The 20,684-nt window shown below is 34.1% G+C and overlaps 1 protein-coding gene and 1 non-coding gene across 2 annotated transcripts in view; both read right to left on the reverse strand.

Annotated features, from left to right (window-relative positions):
* Window positions 1–20,684, reverse strand: part of ADGRL3 (adhesion G protein-coupled receptor L3) — an 811,907-nt gene that overhangs the window by 38,146 nt on the left and 753,077 nt on the right. Inside the window, exon 22 of the mRNA XM_035004902.1 lies at window positions 3,813–3,981. Coding sequence (XP_034860793.1) covers window positions 3,813–3,981 — 169 coding nt within the window. The remainder of the gene's footprint in view (window positions 1–3,812; window positions 3,982–20,684) is intronic.
* LOC118010915 lies at window positions 13,826–13,932 on the reverse strand. The gene has a single exon (XR_004679337.1). It is a non-coding gene; the product is annotated as a U6 spliceosomal RNA (small nuclear RNA).

The raw sequence follows: 20,684 nt of genomic DNA on the forward strand, positions 1-20,684 counted from the left end.
CCCTGTGCACTGTTGAGGGGAATGTAAATTGGTACAGCTATTATGTGAAACAGTATGGAGTTTCCTCATAAAATTAAAAACAGAACTACCATATGATCTAGCAATTTCACTTCGGGTATATATCCCCAGGAAATGAAATCAGAATCTCAAAGAGATACCTGCACTCCCATGGACTGCAGCATTATTCACAATAGCCAAGACAAGGAAACAACCCACGTGTCCATCAATGGGTTAATAAATAAAGAAGATGTGGTACATACATACAATAGGATATTGTTCAGCCACGAAAGGAGGAAATCCTGCCATTTGTGACAACATTGTTGGATCTTGAGGGCATTATGCTAGGTGAAATAAGTCAGATGGAAAAAGACAAATACTGTATGATGATATCACTCATATGGGCAAAGAGCCGAACTCAAAGAAACAGAGTAGAATGGTGGTTATCCAAAATTGGGGGTGAAGGACATGGGAAGATGTTGGTTAAAGGGTACAAACTTCCAGCTATCAGAAGAGTAAGTTCTGGGGAACTAATGTAAGGATGATAATTATAGTAAACAAACCTGTAATATATACTTGAAAGTTGCTAAGAGAGATCTTAAATGTTCTCACCACAAAAAAAGAAATGGTAACCATGTGAGTTGATGGAAGCATTAGCTAACACTATGGTGGTAATCATTTTACAATATATGTGTATCAAATTAACACACTATAGGCTTTAAACTTACATAATATTATATGTCAATTTATATAAAGAATATAAATTTAAATAATTTAAATAAAGGAATAAAAAATATCCTAAGACATTTCTGCAATTTCAAACAAAACTACCTGTTTTGTTTGTTTGTTTTGTAAGGAAAAAGGTAAACAATTCCATGTTTTCTATATTCTCTGATGTTGGGCCATGTTCTTTTTTTTTTTTAAGATTTTATTTATTTATTTAACAGAGAGAGCACAATCAGGGAGAGCAGCAGAGAGAGAAGGAGAAGCAAGCTCTCCCCTGAGCAGGGAGCCTGATGCAGGACTTGATCCCAGGGCCCTGAGATCATGACCTGAGCCGAAGGCAGACACTTAACCACCTGAGCCACCCAGGCGCCCCATGGGCCATGTTCTTGATACCAAATAAAAATGCCACCAAAATTAGAAAATTCAAAACATAAGATAGATGAAAGAATAATATGCTTATTACTTGTTATTATAAATCATAAAAGTAAGCTTCTAAAGCAGGGGTTGGTAAATTTTTTCATGAAGGGCCAGATAGTCAATATTCAGGCTTTGTCAACCAAGAGGCAACTATGGATGCTGTTTATATACTTAATTTTAAATTTTAAATGTAACCACTTAAAAATATAAAAATCATTCTTGGTTGACTGGCTATAAAAATTAAAGGCAACTAGATATATTTGACCCATGAGCTGTTGTTTGCTGAAGTCTGTTCTAATAAATCACAAAATTGAGCTTGATGACATACTTTTAAAAAAAATTTTACTTATGTTAAATATACTAAAAACTCTAGACTTGCTTTTGGATCCTGAGGTTTACTATCTCTTCCTGTATATCAAAAGCAATTCTTCCTTACACCAGCCATGTATATTTGTAAGATAAGAAAAATAAAAATAATTATTGGGAAAACCCTAAGAGATATTGGCTAATAGAAATACTCAAAATAAAAATAATTAATGCATAAAATCCAAAAATATTTTCTGCTTTAAAGAAAATTTCTATGTAACATTAAAATTTTAAATTTTGTTACTCCAAATTTCTAGCTAATGCATAAAGATAATAGGTAAATCTGGCTCACTATAATTGAAGATGTTAAAATTGCTTATGGTGGCCCAATATTCCCTTATTTACACAGACAAATGCTACCTTTTCCCTTAACCTCCAATTTCGCTCCTATCTTTTTACATATATTTCTTGTGACAATCAGTTATGTCTTTCTTCTATCAAAATCTAGAATTTTTTTTTTTTTTCCCCAAATGCTTAGTCTCCCTGACTTCTCTGAAATGTTTTCTAATACTGGTTGCTGTCTACTTCTGGATATTTTCTCCTATCTTTAATTCAGTATATCATCTTGATGCTGATTTTGCTCCTTGGACACTTCCTTTTTCCACCTCTATTCCTACTCATCATTCACATGTCCTACTCTTTACATTCCTCAAGTGTGGTAGACAGCTAGTTGTTCACAACACCGAATTCCTCATCTTCCTGAGGTAAAAAAGCTAGACTATGTTTTCTAGACTTCCTTTCAGTTTAGGTGGTACCATTGATAGTGTCCTATCTGATGCAAGGGGGGTAGAAGTGATGTAAGCCTCTTTCAGACCTTTCACACAAGATCCTCTTTCTCAGACTGCCTGCTCCATGTCAATACTCAAGGTGACTGTGGAAATCATATATTAAGGTTGGTTGAGACTTCATCAGCCTTCCTTCCTTCCATGAGGTACCACCATCAATTGGGCCATAAGTAAAAAAATAAATATTTTGGGGTTAAGCAACTGCAATTTTAGGTGGCACTAAATATTTGGGAAGGTTCATCCATTGTAATATAACCTTTTTTCTAAATTAATTCTAATCCAGTAGATTAGAATCCATCCATTCCCTTATAACCTCTTTACTTTTCTGTAACCTACATTTATAGGCCTGAGTCATCATTACTATTCTAGCCTTATTTATGATCATGCCAACACATTTTTGATACCTACCACCACATACAACTGAAACAGAATATGACTGGACTCATCTTGACAAGTGGATACCCACCTCAAGTTTTGTTTTAGGTCCTATCAGTCTCTCAAATAAAAAATCACAGACATAGATATTTTTACTTTTTTTTTTTCCAAAGAAAAATTTTAGGTGTTGTTTCTTTCTTAGATGAAATTTTCACATTTTGACATTTCCTTTTCAGAGCCACCTCTCAATATCTCATAATTATTTTTATTACCTCCATGTTACACATGAGGAAACTGGGGCATGAGCAGGTTAATTAACTTGCCCAAAGTCACATAAGCTTTTAAGTAGAGAAACTAGGATTTAGACCCAGACAGTCTTGGCTCAGGGGTCTATGTGAGTGGAACTATAATGATCACATTTTTAATAGAGTTAAAAAGCACAAGATGAGAAAATCAATCTTGAGATGTCTAAAAAAATGCAATGAAAGTATTTAGTGACTAAAATTAACTTTGAAAATGAATATTTTAGATCTTTGTAAATGTGAAAAATTACAAAAAAGACCAGCATGAAAAATTAAATATTGCATCCTAATCATCCAACTCATAGATTTTATAAAAGATGCTTTTAAAGAAAAGTACAGAGACCATTTACTAAGTACGTCATCAGTCACTTAAAAAACATAAATGTTATCATAAAATGATAAACATTCATATTGTCCAGTATATACAAACTGGTTTTTAAAGAAAAACAAAGAAGTATATACTTCTTGTGCCATATATACATATATATATATATATCCACCCCCCACACAGCTCCATAGCATCTTAGAAAAGCTACTTCTAATACACAAATTCCATGTGTCTGCCAATAACAATATTAAAGACTATAAGGTTAAGCCTACAAGAATATAATTTTTGTACATTATCCAAATCAGAAAATATTTTGATTTTTTATTTTGCTGTTAAACACATTCACCAACTATTATGCTTCTGTTATGTGTCTTTTGTCTTACTATTGTAAAAATAAAACGAATGAAGTAATATGCTTATTTCTCAGAGACCAAAACATCAAGAATGATTTATGTTATGGTTGCTTTGCTCCTGAGATATATGCCATTCATTTTTGAATAGAGAATTTTTGCTTACCTTCTTTTGTAGGACACAATGGAAAATGAATATAAACATTCCCTGCAGAGAATTGAATATGGTGAAGAGATATGCCATGATGACTGTGCTTTCATTAATATACATGAGTCCAAAGGCCCAGGTCAATCCTAATAGGCAGAGAAGGGCTATTGCACCTATAACCCATGACCTGTAGAGAGAAAAGAAAATTCAGGGTTATCAAATGATCAGTTTTTAATTAGCACAGCCATATCATATCAACAATACTGACACTGAAAGAAATGTTACGGTAAGTTTTATTGACAGAAAATGTAAGACAGGTGGTAGTATAAATACTTTAAGATTTTAATGGGGACTACAAGTTTTCAAACTTGAGGAGATATACATGAATGAGAATGTTATGAACACAGAAATTCATTTAAGCCAAAGCAGATTTGTACTATTAAATTATTCATGTATTTGCAGCACGTATGCAAATGATATGGAGATGTAATTATGGTGAATGGCAAGGGGGAAAAAGCCTATAAAGCTATGTTAGTTTCCACTGGCCTCATTGTTATGATAACGTTTGTTTGATTGGACTCTCTCCATTAGTGCTTCATCTGATACACTTTTACCCCATTTTTCCAAATTTCCTCTTTTTCCATAAAAATTTTAGTGTTTACTGACAAAAACAGAGCTTGGATTCAAAAGAACCAGTATATGGAATATATGTGTGAATTAAAAGTTCTATTTGTCTGATTCTATAGTTATGTAAAACAAGTGTGATACAGTGGATGGGAAAAATTGTTCCACTCTAGATCACAATCTGCGTTGTTTCGGCCTTTGGATTGCTGTCTTCTAGGTTAAGTTGGACTAGACTTCGAAAACCGGGCAATTGGCAGCTTTGTTGAAAAGAAGCTTAAAAGCTCAGGGCACCTTCATCACTTTGAAGGGTCTGTAAACTTGAAGGAGAAAATGAAGCTGAGAATGGGATGGAGTGGTATGAACAAAGTAGGCTAGAATGGAAGACAATTCTCACTCTCCATTCCCTTAGTTTCCTCCAGCTGCCATTCGCAATAGTGAGCAATGGGTGACAAAGGTCCATATACTTGTGGCTGTGTGTTACGTATTTACTATCAGCATAAAATGAATCTTTCCAATAGATGGGAATCCAATAAGTGAAAATGGAATCCTTCTCAACTCTTCTCTAAGTATATAGGAGAACAGGACCAAACCAGTCTAGATCTCTATGTACCGATGAACCCACCCTGTCCTTTCCCAGTACACCTTCCTTGAAAGAGTAAATATTTCCTTTCAGCAGACTATACTCTTCCACTTGCATTGTCTAAGGAAGAAATATTTATGGGGATTGAAACTTTGCAAAATGAAGGGGTTAAAAGAAACCACACATGTATTTACCAAATCTGAAGCTGGGTTGCATAAAGTTTTCGGAGAGCACTATGTCTTAAGAAAGATATGGTCCCAAAGTAGTCAGTTAGTATTAAAGTCTTATTAAAATTCATCATGACTATTTACTATTTTTCTTCTACAACCATCAGTTACTATATTGCATATTTAAATATCGCCTAAATTTAACATGTTCAATCTAAAACATTAACGTTATTGAATAAAGAATCCCTAAAGGAGGCTTGCCATTGTATGTGGCATGTTTGCTTATATGAATCAGAAAACATCTTAGATACTAATATTTTATTCTATAATTAAATTGAAAAATATTGGAACTCTCAAGGTAAAGCTCTCAGCTTCTTACAGGCATTGGAAAAAGGAAAAATGGAAAGAATACCATTAAAAAGGCAAAATTGCTATTTCAATTTAGAAATAAAATGATAGAATAAAATACTCAAGTTAGCTAGTATCTGCTAGGAAACACATTATGGGCCCAAGAGTTAATGATATAAAAAGTGCAATGAGCCCAATTTCTAAAGAAAAAAAATAAGCAAGAGCATGAAGAAGTAAGTGAGATGTCATTGGAGAAAATGAAAACAAAGGACTCTTCACCAGAAGAACAAACTGAAAGTCTAGAGTAAGGTCACCCATAGGTTGCCCCAATCTTAAATTTATTGTGGCAGGACACATAATTTTAAAATGTACAAAAGAAAAGAGCCCAAATATCAACATTTGAGTTTATTCTTATTAGATTAGTACAGACTTGTAGCTTTGTTTTAGAAATTTAAAAGATATATTCATAAACAGGTCATTAATCAAGTGACATGTGTCAACATTGAAAGATGTAATTTTGCATACATAAAATTGAATTTTTGAAGGAGACATTTTTTTCCCTTTTTGGATATTTAAAATAGAAATTCATTAATATCCATTGCAATTGGCTAGCTTCGTACTCCTAAGATCGTTTGGAAGATACAAGGCTAAATCACAAAATAATTTTAGATGAGCGATGTCCAAACAAACAACAGAAATGACGACATATGAAGCACAGAGGTACACAACACAATGAAAGGAGAAAGCTATTAAAAGCGAAACAAGTCTGTACCACATGAAGTTGCTATGATTGTGGCACTGATTTCAGATGGTATCCAATTAAAAGAGGTGAAGCAGAATTTGTTTTTGGCAATACACCTGCAGCATATTTATTCTGCATACGAGTTGTATGCCTGTTTATTTTCCTGCACAGTTTGCTCTTCTGCCTCAATGTGAATGACAGAAGCTCTAATGATTTTTCAGTACTGATCTGACAGCTGGTTCATGGGACCACACTGATAAATGGAATTTATCAGCCATTCAGCTCATTCTTACTTGATGAAGGGTCTGTTATCCTCATAGCTAAAGAATGCATAGACATAAAGACAAGAACACCAACATTAGCATTTTATGACAAAGATTTCATATGAAAAATATTCTCCTGGTCCCCAAAGGCCTCTGTTACCCCACCTCCCTAAAAGGCATCATAACCTTCCCTTTTTATCCAGAAGGCAAATCCTAAAATGACCATGAGAACTTACATAACAAGGAATAAAATCAACTTTACAATACTGCAATATCCCTTATGAGACTAAAAAATTCCATTTTTTCATCATGTGCTCATATTACTTGTGACTTGACAGAGACATTTATTTCTTAGAGATAGCATTTCTCTAGAGAATGAGAAATCTTATGAGCAATCTGGAAAAGGCCTCGGGGCGTACTTAAAATGACAGATTTCATGTCACCTAAAGGTATCCTTATTCTGTAATATTAGTAGGTAAGATTACTTAATTATGGACAGTACGTTTCTAAGTAATTTTAACTTGCAGATGATTGACCTGAGTTAAATCCGAACACTATAGCCCTTTGGAAATAATCGATCCTGACTACTTTAAAATTCTTCCTGTTAGTGTACTAAGAAAAAAATCTGAATAATCTTTTGTAGTAATAGAAGCAACCATACAGCACCTGTTCATTATCACTTATATTAACTAATTTATTTTGTGTCATTTTGATAAAATAAGATCACAGTGCCAAATTAGTGGAGATAAGTTAGGGAACATTTTGGATCATCTTTTCATAAACAGTCTGTTCAGTGAATTGTGATAGAACAGAAAAGAAGAGAAACTGTTCTTTTCTCTTCTCTCTTGCTAGGGGCAGTAGTTTCCAATACTACACATAACACAAATAAAGCTCTTAGACCCCAAATGTGATGTATTTTTGAATAGAGAGAACTACTGAAGGGAAACCTCACTCTACAAAATGATGAAAGAGTAAAGAATGGAGGGAGAGCCTGGGATTTAAAGCCAGTTTGCCTGGAATTCACATCCTAGATCAGCCACTTAACTAGATAAAGGCAACAAATTAATTAACCCGTGGATGTGTCAGTTTATACAACTATGAAATGGTGATAATTATATGTAGGTTTCTTGTGATAGTAAAATTATATATTCTATATAAAGTGATTAGAACAGTGCCTGACACGTTTTATGTACAGTAAATATTATATTGCTATTATTAGACTATTTAGAGTAAAGTCACACTGAAAAGATAGAATCTGTCACCCAAAGAATAAACCACCAAATAATAGATGTTGAGTAGTTCAACTCATTTGAGGACATTTCAGGAGCAATATTATGCAGCAAAATAAATGTGGCAGAAATAGGCTTGTAAATGGAGCAGGGAATGACTAACTGTGCTGTCTAATATGATGACTACTGGCCCGTGGGTTTATTTAAATTTATATTCTTTAAAATGAAATAAAGTTTAAAATTCAGTTCCTTAGTCACACTAGTCACATTACAAGCACTCAAAAGCTTCAGTAGCTGCCATATTGGACAGTGCAGTTCTAGAACATTTCTGTGTTCACAGAAAGTTCTACCGGACATCGCTGGACTAGGACATTCAAAGAGGGTTTTAAAGCCAGAAAATGGAATTCCAAGTGATATTTAAATAATGCCATGGATGTGTGAAAGGTAAACAGAGAAGAAGTTCTAAGAATTGATCATATTTAACAGTTGTGAACTGTTCCTAGAAAGAAAACCTTGTACTTATATCAATATCAAAAAGTTATAGAACATAATAATATGATATTTATTGCATTATATGCATTCCCATTGCATCAGTATATGCCATCTGTGACTCCAAGTTCATGATTGGAATAACTATTTCTACAGTAATTTGTATAGAGTGGGATATGAGTAAAGAAAGTTTCAAAGGTTAGCATGTAAGAACATGTGCAAACATGTTGTACAAAATTGTACTGAGCTATCTAAATGTTTCAAAAAAGAGAATACATGTGCAAACATGCTGTACAAAATTGTACCCAGCTATCTAAATGTTTCAAAAAAGAGAATACAAAACTTGCAGTGTAATCGCTGGAGTGAGATGTTTTGCCATTGATGTGAACTATCAAGAAAGGGTACAGTTCAGCAGTTTTTGCGGGCAATTATGGGAAAAGTGCCAGTTGTTCCGCTCAGTAACAAAGATTGTAATCCCAGTTACACTTACAGTTAGCTAGAGCCATGCATTTAAGTAGTGTGCACTGGGATGTGAACAGAAGGGAATTGTGACATTTCTGGGTCTTGCCAATTAAAGGACTGGAATTGGGCTTCCCTTGACCATTTTTGCCTCCCCCTTTATTAGGAGAAAATGACAATAGAGCCTCAGACCCAGAAATGGAAGCTGTTTTTTGATGTGGAGCCAACGGTATTAAATTTAAACCACGTTTATATAACCAATTTAAGCCACTGTATTTTAGAGTATTTCTTTTACAGGGGCTTATGTGCAATAATTAATAAAGCATGTAATTTGTATCTTTTAGCTATAAGAATGACCAGTTCATATTTAATATAGAAATCCATGCTAATGGACAAAGAACCAGTCATTAATTTTGTTTCCAGAATATCATATCTTATATATAATAATTCAAAATCTAGAGATCACTGAAAATTACCTATAATATGTCAATGCCTTCCATCATTTTGTCAGATATTCTGCTGGCTTAGAGGATCTAGTTTTATAAAGTCTCTCCACTAAATTCAAGTGAAATTGATAGTAATGCCACCAGTTATGGTGACAGTTATATGCTATTGTTCACTTAAAAAATATATATATCTACAGAACTAGTCTCAAAGCTGAATAATTTTCATTCTGATTTACCAGTGAAAGTCTATTGAAATAAAATCTCATCCCAGGTTGTATGACTGAAATGATTTCACTGCAGTTATTTTAAGATTTTATAAAAAGATGGACACAAAGTTCTAAGATGCTCTGGGCAGATGTTAACAGGAATTTTCAGGTCATCTTGTAAGTGGTGACTTTCTGAAAATGAAGTAAAATACCTTGTACATACAATTTTTAAGGAACAAATTTTAAAAAACAGCCTTGTTTCTTTAGCAAATACATTTTCCTTTTGTCAAACATTTTCTTATTATTTTATTCAACTAACATCTAAAACTGAAAGCTTTAAATATTAATGTCATAAAATTATCTTAAAAGTGATTAGAATCAAGATCAGAATTTTTGGGGTCTCTGCACAGATTGATAATAACTATGCATGTATTTATATATTCTATAGCAATTTCAAAGTATACAAAAGGGCCATTAAAGTCTAGCCCCATGGAAATTTAGCTCAAAATACATCTTCAAGAGGATAGATTTTTTAGCCAAAACATTAACTTATACATACTAATACTGTGATATAAAGATTCATAATAAGTATATCTGTATAGACAGATGATGAATGGATAGAAACAACATGAATGAATCAAGTTAGTTATAGGACATTCTTTCTCTGATTTCAAGAGTGCAAAATAGAATTGCTTTTGGACATAATTTTTGATGGAAATACTTAAAATTCAAGATATAAAGAAGGTAAGTTAAATAATGTAAAACTTTCCCTTCAGTTATATTTACATATGGAATTTTTTTTTAAGTAGTGGGATAGGTAAGGTTTGGTGTGAAGGAAGATGGAGAGATGGAGGCATATATATAATCCCCAAGCCAAAATATCTAGCCATTAAGTCACAGCAGGTTCAGGAAAATGAAAGGTTTAGGCAAAATTGTAGATACCATCAACATTCACCCCATTCATCTTACCAATATGAATGTATTCCGGGATCCTCTGGAACTGTTGGGTAGTTGGCTAATTATGGTTGGTAATTGAACTGTATGCTTAACAGTGGAAAAGAGAGCTATCACAGTGTATATATATATATACTGATTAGTATCTCAATATTTCCAGGTTCAGTATGCAGCTGAATTTACTTTCCCTGGCATAAAACTAATTATATCAAAGGAATAAAGACATTTCCCCTTGAATTTGGTTTGGGTTACCATAGGAATGATAAAAGTAATGTCAGTGAATTTCTGAAGGTAAAATGTATTCTCCATTTTTCATAGAAGGAAAAAAAAGGGAATAATAAATACTTCTGCATCTGTATGCTAAGCAGGCTTTCCCTACTGTCCCTTAATCAGTTCCCAACTGAGGACTGAGAGGTTTCAGTTCCCCATGTTCTAAAAGGAGCTGATGGCAATGCAAACTAACAGACTTCAGGTAGAAGTGATCTTTGAGACGCTTCTTTGCCAAACTATCAATCCAGTGGGCCCAGTCTTTAAAAGCAGAATCGGAAAGACAAGGCCTTTTAGGACTACAATGTTCACAGAACAAATGAAACAGTGGAGAGAAGAAGGAAAGTAACACCTTTACTTGCACTCATTTCCCAGCAACAAATGTTAGCAGGCACTGGGGGAAGAATGTTTTAAATGTGATGTTATTCATGTTTTAAATTGATCAGATACTTAAAAATATCTGAATAGCCTGGCCAAGTAGCAACACCTAAGACAACATTAAGAGATCTGCTACCCAGTGGTTAAGGAATATTTAAGATAGCATAACTCAAAGAGTAGTGACCAGAGAAAGATCTAAGTATTTCATATTTATACCTCACTGTGTTAAAAATGCTTAATCAATTAGTAACACTTAGGATAAAAATCATGACTGTTTTATATTTCTTTCAAATGTATTTTATATTTGTGGGACTATACTACCCTAGAATTACATTCGATTCTCTCTCTTAACCACTATAGGAAAATTAAAGAAAAGGCATTTAGAATATAATTCAACATTTCTGAGTGAAATATGAATAATGTTTCATTATGGTCATAGATTTAAGTCACTAAGCATTAAAGATATAAAAAATCCTTAGAAAAATATGAAAGTCATATAACATAAATGTAGAAATTATCAACAGCAGAGAAGATGATTATATTTCAACTATGGATTTTATTGCTATTTAAGTATTACTGTTAAAGCTATATTGCTATGTTTTGTTCATTCAATATTTATTAGGAGAAGAATGAAATGAACCAAATAAATAAAATAAACAGCTCAGAATATATCACGAACATTTTCATTCCTATGCCTCAGTGTCCCTATAATAATACTGCAGATTTCAGAGCATACACCAATATTAAATATTTAATCACAGATTTCACCCTACTGATGAATTGGGTAAGTCTGAAATTAAACAGAATTGAGTATAATAAATCAGGATCAATAAATATTAAATCAATGACTGATAAAACTGTAATTATACTATCTTCACAACTCAATGTTATGCAAATTTTCATAAGTCAATATAATATGGTCAAAAAATGAATTGATACATGAAAGAAATTAAGGATATCAATTATGAGAATGAATAATGAACTATTATATTGTACATAGACAGCTATAATCTTATTACAATTTAGTATCTCCCTCTACCAGATTTATAAGGATGACTTGGTAGGTTTTATGCAAATAAGATCTCAAATTTTGGAAGCCTATGTTGAAAGCAAATGATATCACCCTATGATAATTTATTAATTTTAATGTATGAAAGATAGTATAGGTTTTCCTCACTATCCAAGAGCAGAGTATTCCTATGAAACCTTTGATAAGCTCAAATGGCATAAAGCAATGAAGCAGTTACATTAATTAATACGTAAAATTTTTTGAGCATTCCAAGACCCCAAAAACAACCGCTCTTGGGCTTTTTTTTTTTTTTTTAAGTTTATTTTTTTTTAGTAGTCTCTGCACCCAATGTGGGGCTTGAACTCAACAACCCCAAGATCAAGAGTTGCATTATTTTCTGACTGAGCCAGCCAGGCACCCCTCTCTTAGGCTTTTCTGATACCTTAGGATACATCTTGCTAACAGATGCACAAAATAAACTGAGATAAAAAACAGATGCTCACAGACACAATGCAAAGCTATGGTGACTTGATGCTGAGATGCTGAGTATAGTTCCCAAGGAAGGAGCCTGACAGCACCACTCTTTTTGCTCAGGATGTGCACTGCTTCTGTAACAGCTCTCTGCAAACGAATGCTGAACGCTATTTTCGTTTTTTGCCTTTTTTTTTTTTTTTTCATAAAGGTGAATATCCTCTTCAGGGTTTTTTCAGTTAATGAAAACAGTTATCAGTGTAGGCCTTTTGCAAAAGCCAAGTGGCTTAGTGAAAATGTTTGAAAAGTGGGGGATACCTGTATATCATGGTGACTGAAAGCCTGGACTTGTGAATCAGCTTGCCTGAGTTTGAAGGCCAGCTGAGCCTTTTACTAACTCGGCAACCTTCGTCTAATTATTTAGCCTCTCTAATTCTCACATGCCTTCTCTGTGAAATGGGGATAAATACAGAACTTTTTTTCATAGGGCTGTTGTGTATATTAAATAAAAGTGCTTGGCACTCATTAACACAAAAAAATGCAAGTATACAAAATTGTAATATACAAAAATACTATATAAATATTTGCTGTTACAATTACTATTGTATACTGACCTTCTGACCTCAAAAAAGGGGCCAAAGGGGAAAAAAATACACAGTGCTACATTAGGTTTCCTTTTAAGTGCTTTGGAAATTCATATATTAAGTAGAAATCCAAAGGGGAAGAGGGAGTCACTGACTGTTTTTGAATTGATCTTTAATTTTACCTTTAAAAAAGCCTCAGTTCACACAATGTTTCATTCAAAGATTTCTTTGGGCTTAGTAAATGCTATAAATTTTTACATTCTCAATTATATCTGGATTCCTAATGAACATTAAGGTAGAAACCCAGAGTTCTCTGAATTACATAAGAAAGCTAAATTTAATTCATAAATATGTTGTATCCTCAGTGTCAAAAAGTGCACTAAGGAAAGGCAAAGTCTCACTAAACGTAATCATCTGAATATAAAGAGTAAAAGACATGGGAGCCTGGGTGGCTCAGTTGTTAAGCGTCTGCCTTCGGCTCGGGTCATGATCCCAGGGTCCTGGGATCGAGTCCCACACCGGGCTCCCTGCTCAGTGGGAAGCCTGCTTCTCCCTCTCCCACTCCCCCTGCTTGTGTTCCTGTTCTCACTGTCTCTCTCTGTCATATAAATAAATAAAATCTTAAAAAAAAAAAGAGTAAAAGACATAAAATCATATGTGAAATGTTTATGAAAATTCACTAAGAAATGTATGTTCCAAAATTGGACTTCATGAATATTTTTTATGATTTTTTGAAAATTTTAAACCTTAAATAAGAAAGATGAAATAAATGATATCTATATACAAATAAATTTATATTTCTTTTCTTTTTTTTTTTTAATATGGAATGCTTCACAAATTTGCGTGTCATCCTTGTGCAGGTGCCCTGCTAATCTTCTCTTTATCTTTCCAATTTTAGTATATGTGCTGCCGACGTGAGCTCTGTATTTCTTTTCAATAATTTTTATCTTGTAATCAATGAAAACTGTGGCTTTAGTCAGTAATATCTCAAGATCCATAAAATAATAGCAACAAGCTGAAATCTTTTCTTTACTGATACTTACAATTAAAACCACAACGTTTCCTGGTTTACTATCTGAGGGCCAATGTTTTTTAGACTCACACGGAGTCTTAGAATTTATTGATTCTTTAGAACATCTAAATTTGGTCAGCCCAGTAGTCGCAAGGAGATGAAATTCTTTAAAGAGTATATTACATACTTTCAGGATTTCTTTTTTCAACTTAGAAGTTGCACAAACTTTTAAGTTAAGTAAAATAACTCGGGAAATTAATAACTTTTCTGTATTCTTGCCAAATGTGTTTTGACAGGTTGAATTGCTGTTATACTCTTTCTCATACCATATGGTATCATCACCTCTTGTTTCAACAACTTGTATTAGAAACATTCATCACACCCCTTCTGTGAATAAATACCTTATTATAAACTGCTTGTAAGAACAACTAAAACATAAGAAAAAAAGCACAACCGAGTATTTAAAACATGTCTGTACTTACTAAAGATTCCAATAAATGGAACCATGGGAGGCACTGAAATACAATAGAAAGCAGACAAGTTTTATTTAACTATGGACAAGTCAGGTAACCTTCATAAGCCTTATAAGCTTTAGTGGACTCACCAGCACAATGAGTAAAATAACCTCACTAGGATCTTCTCAGAGTTATATGGAACCAAGGTAAGAAGAGTCTATGGCTCCTAGGCTATCAGTTGGCAAGAGCTATTATTGAAAAGTACTCTGAATTCTTGAATTTTTCATTCATATGGAACAGTGAAAGTCCATTGGTAAAGAATTTTAAGACGTCGCCCCACATAGATTGTGCATGAGAGCCAGTTACTTCCACAGTGAGTAGGCCTAATTAATGACCCAAGATCTCTACCACATCCTACTTTTAATAAGATGTTATTGTTTCCAATTACATTTGTTACTAGGAATCTAATCTTAAAATTATGTCAATGAGAAAAAAAATTAAGCAATATAATAAATAAATCCAATTTTGTAGATATATAAAAAGCTCCAAATGGCAAAGTAAGAAATCTTAACTCAATCACATTTTAGGCCAAAGGGCAGCCTCAGGAAAGTACTAAGAATCCACATCAGTCAGAATGTATTCTCTGATGATAATGAAATTAAGTTAGAAATCAATAACTAATACAATATGCATACACACACGAGCAATTATCCATCTGTTGCTGCATCCAAAATTGCTTCAAGTCCCCCCAAAACATTATACAAACAAGTTCTATCTAATATTCAAGTAACAAATAATTCTTTTCTCATGTAGGTTAGGCCTGAACAGAAAAGAAGGAAAACTTTGAGACTACTATAACTTGCAGGTAAGGAGAGTTTAAGACAGTAAAAAACAAATTATAAGAACATTTTACTTAAGAACTTACATAAAAATCCTAAAGAAGCTATTAAATAGAAACATCTAATGGTGCATCAACATCATGATCCATTAAGATTTACCTCAGGATTGTAAGGAATATATTAAAAGAATTTAAAAAACAATTCTGAAAAAAAATATGTGAAAGAATAATAAAAGTCTATGAGTCGCTAAGGCAATTTTGAAAGACACAATCAAAATGGGAAGACTCACTCTACCAGATATTAAGCAAGTCCTGGTAATAATATGGTACTGGTAGAATAGCAAAGTGTATGTCCACAAAATAGAAGACAGAGTACGGAAACACAGTTTTGGTACAGGATAGTGTGGGAGCACCAATCTGGTGGGAAAAGATGGAATATTTAGCAAATGATGTTGGAAATTTGGCTCATTAGATAAAGAATTCAAAATGTCCTCCAAAGATCTCAAAAGTACACACTGTAGAGGAAAGGTTAATGGTTTAAATGTACGTGTTTCTTTGTAACAAAGGCAAAATTAATAGAGAAATGACAGATTGGGCGGAGACATATACAATGGCAAAAGCATTCAAATTGCGGTATCAGCAAGTAAAGGAAGGAGAAGGTATACAGGAAAACTAACAGGAAAAATAGGAAAACATTAAGACTTATTTTAAAAAATAGAAAACCTAGTTGGGCATAAATGGTTTACTAAAAGTGAGCCCCTGAGTATTACTGAAGAGTTTGCCTATGTGCTATTTCATTATATTGCACTAATGAAAGTTACTGAATGGAAGATCTGGCAGTTTTAGAAAACTTTGTACAGCTAATTGAGCAGAATGTGGTAAATTCAAAGAGGGCAGAAAAATCAGAACTAGAATGGCAATGATGGTTACAAAGAAAATAAGCCATTTTTGATTTACGTCTTGGTATAAGTCATATATCACTATCCAATAATGTCAATACTTTTGCTGATAAATAATTACCTTCTATGCTCATGGCTTGTTTTGTCAATCTCATAATTAAGCAGTTTTAAATTACAACCTTAGACTATCAATCTCAGTTCTGGAACTGAGAGGACTTTTCAATTAGCACACTGAAGGATCTGACTGAAAATACCAACTTCAATAGAAAACATTCCATAGTATTCTAAAATGCATACTCAGTGCATAAATAGCACATTTATAAAGGTTCCAGGGACTCTGATGACAGATCTTATTTAAAATGCATACTTGTATGTAGTGGAAAAATCCAGCAACAACTGGGACTCAGCCAAGAGAAAATTAGATTAGGAAATTTTCATGTGTGGACTGAGCAGCTCAAGACCCAACATTCTACTATACTGTCGGCACATTTTAATTACAAATGCAACGATTTAATACATAATCCTTTATTTAAAGTAACTATGACTTATATGCTTTCACCACTTTTTAAAATGAGCTGAAGGAAAAAAAAACATTTTATTTTATTTTTATTTTTTATTTTATTAAAAAACAAAAAGTTTTAAAACACAGTAACACTCCTGTAAGAAAGCACTCCTGGAAAACAGGAAAAGGAGAAAAGTTGGAGTCTGAAAGAATGTTATCTTCTTCCCTCACTGTCGTTTTAACTTGAATGAGAGGTATACCCCTGGAATTAGGGGAACCTGAAATGCATCCAGAGTACGCTGATAAGATTTTCAGTCCATCTGTGCAGTCTATAACCCCTGTGGTGATCAATTTGCCAATCAGTGGTCACCTATTTATTACCTTTAATCATAGAGCATTTTAGTCTCCTTTTATTAATTGGGATATATTTAAGTAGCCTGAGTTGTGGTTCTTAAGACTTATGTATCTCAGTATTTTCTAGAATTTGGGGAGAATATGAATTTATCTAGGGCAAATGTAAGTAGTGTTGTCACCCATCTAGGGGACTTTTCCATCTCCACTGGATAGGGACTCTATTGCTTAAGGTGGTAAGTGATGGCAAAAAGTAAGTAATGAATTTGGACAACAAAAAATGGTAACAGGCTTATTCCTTTCATTCATTTTAACATTCTTTTGGGTATATCTCTTAATCTAATCCAACTTCCCACCATTTCCCTTCCTCCCCCCAAAATTCCATATCCTGTCCTTTGAAACTCACAGTCAAATATCCACAAATTCCCCTCTATAGTAAACTTCATCTCTGGGTGTTTCTGTCACCTTCATGCCTTAAGAGAAATTGTCCCCTGTTGGCAGGACTTTCCACCCAAACTCAAATATCGGTTCTCTCACAACCCTGAGGCAGCAGAAGTTCCAGGGCCAGACCGTGATTTCTCCTGTCAAACCCCCAGCTTTTTTGAGGTTCTTGCCATCAGATGTTTACTACCACTCCAGGCCCCTATTTTTCTGTCTCTACAGTTTTACTATACATCACTCCATTCATGATCATACTTCTCTGCGGCCAATCTAGATCCTATGACTTCTTACTTTCTTACATCCCCTTTCACTTTTAATGATTCTAAAAAACAAACAAACAAACAAAGAAAAATAAAACCAACCCTGAATAGGTGGGCATTGCTAGAAAAACACCAAACAAAAAACCAATACACAACCATGATTACTTAAGACATGCTAAATTCGTGACAATAAATTTCTTTCTTTCTTTTCCTCCCTCCCTTCCTTCCTTCCTTCCTTCCTTCCTTCCTTCCTTCCTTCCTTCCTTCCTTCCTTCCTTCCTTCCTTCCTCCCTTCCTTCCTTCCTTCCATCCTCTCCCTCTCTGTCTCCCTTTCTTTTTTCTTTTTTAGAAACAGAGAGAGAGTGAGTGAGGGGTGGGGGTTGGGTGGGGTGGGAGGGGTTTGAGGCAGAGGGAGAGAGAGAATCTTAAGCAGGCTCCATGCCCAGATCCAAGGCCTACTTGGAGCTTGATCTCAGGACCCTGAGATCATGACCTAAGCCAAAATCAAGAGTCAGATACTAAACCGACTGAGCCACCCAGGCGCCCCGACAACAAATTTCTAATGGCACTTAACAATGTCTGACAAGCCAACGATACTTCCCTAGCACATATGCTTTTCCATTCTCTATAAGTAATAGTTCACATCTTCCTTCAACCTCAAACTTTCCTCTCATCCTAACCTCTCAGCTGAATGTTGTCACCTATTTCCTTGAAAAAATAGAAGCAATCGGACAGTTGCAAACACATGGGTGCACTGTCCAGACCTCGCAATCTCTTGTACAGCTCCTGAATTTATCTTCCAGCTGCTGCATGCTTAGCTGCTAAAGGCTTACCCCCTGTGACCTACAGATGATTGTCCTTGGGCACTAGAGTTATTATGCCCACATAGCCAGGAGTGCCTGGGAGTTTACATTCCATTCTCACCCACAGCAAGCCTGTGGTCAATTACTAACAGGTGTGAAGTTATACAATCCCAGCTCCTTTGCCTCAAGTTGGAAAGCTCTAAAGTGTAATTTACACTCCAGAGCTCCCTTTGGGATCAAGGTCAGTCTGAGATTTCACCCAAAATGACAACCTTGTGTGCTTCTTCCTCTTACCTATACTGCTTCCCCTTACTTTCTTACTGATTTCTTCTGAAAGCACTTCCTTAGTAAGTTACTTGAGCTGAATCCTTGGCTCAGAGTCCACCTCTGGTAGGACTCTACAAGGGTACTGACAGAAATGTTCTCATCTTTCCAAAACCAAATCTATCAACTATCTTCAACAGTCTATACACATTTCTTCCCTCCTTTTATAATGAAAGAATCGCCTTTGTTCTTACAAAGCCAACATATCTGCTCTCCCGATACCTCTCAAGAACTGTGCTCCTGTAATGATTGTTCTCTCTTGTGCTTCATCAATGTCTCCTTCTCTATCGGCTCTTTCCCATCGGGAAACATACTTTAGTATTCCTTACTTTTGAGAAAAACAAAAACAAAAACAAAAACCTTCTTCCTAGATCTCAGAGAGTCTCCAAGAATCTTATGTTATCATTTACTGAAAAATATATCAAGACTTTTTTATACTAGTAATCCATACTTGCTCATTTTCTTAAAAGCTACTCTATTTAGGCTTTCTTTCCCCATAACTCCACAGTGCCCCTGTCATTGACAAATCCATTGTTAACTTTTTCCATCTTATCATACTTGACCACTCAGAAATATTCTATGATTGACTACTCCCTTCTATTCTTGGCTTCCATGACGTAATGCTATTACATTTACCTTGTTGACTGTACTTTCTGAGTCACCTTTACCAGAACAACATTCTTCTTGGGTGGTTTTATTCAGAAATTCACCTTAAATTCCAGTAACCCTGAAATCTCTCTCTCTAATCCTGACAAGACTGCTATGCCAGTAAAACTTCTCACAATTGCATTTTGCTAGCATGATTTTAGTTTGTAGCTTAAAATATGAAAATCATAGGTTTTTAAAGATGGGGCCCTTGGTGATCATGTAATCCAATCAATATTTAGATTTAAAGTTTCAGAAGTATGTACTCAGTATAAAATGATGTTTACTGAAAAGAAAATCATATCTTTAAAATTAAACACCATCTATTTATAGATGTGCAATGTGATATGACAAAGGCTATATGGTAATGGTTAAGGAAATGGACCCTCAAGTCTGACAGTCTCCTGAAATCCTAGTTCTGGCACTAACTAGCTGTGAGGTCTTGAGCTGAATTAATTACCTTCTTAGAAACTTAGAAGGTTTAGTGCAAAGATTAAATTGACACATGGAAAGGACTTAGAACTGTGCCTAGCACATAGTAAAACTTCAACAAATTAACTATTTGTCTTATTATTTTGCACATAATTTCAAATAGACTCAACACATAAAATCTCAAAATGCTATTTAATCAAGTATAGCAATTACAGTTGATTTAGGGGCAGAACCAGGGAGTACTGGTTTTTATTTCATAATCCATGACTGAATTTTTACTTAGAGTATGTGACTCAAAATACACTATAGTATTTAACTTAATATTGCCCACAGCATTTTAATTTAAGTATTTCCAAGAAGCTTTTGAAACTTGTGTTGATTCAGATTTGGAGGCTAAAAGTCTTTCAGCCCAATATTATTTATTCAGTTTCCCACAACATATTTTCAAAATCAGTAAGTTTTGGTCAAGTTTCAGACAAATTTATATGCATATATATAATCACTACATAAATAAAAATTACAATTTAAAATAATTTGTGTCATTTTAAAGAAATCTCTATTAGAAAAAAATGTATTTCCAGTTGGTTCTGATTTCAGTAACCAGGCAAACTCTTAAAAGCCCAAAGATTATGATACCAGTGAGATTTCTTGAGTGCTTAGTTCAGCCTTTGGAAGTACTTGTATCTTCCATGTAATACTTCAAAGAACTATG

This window comes from Mirounga leonina, unplaced genomic scaffold (assembly GCF_011800145.1).
Source record: "Mirounga leonina isolate KUSES-001 unplaced genomic scaffold, KU_Mleo_1.0 Mir_129, whole genome shotgun sequence".
Taxonomy (NCBI): Eukaryota; Metazoa; Chordata; class Mammalia; order Carnivora; family Phocidae; genus Mirounga; species Mirounga leonina.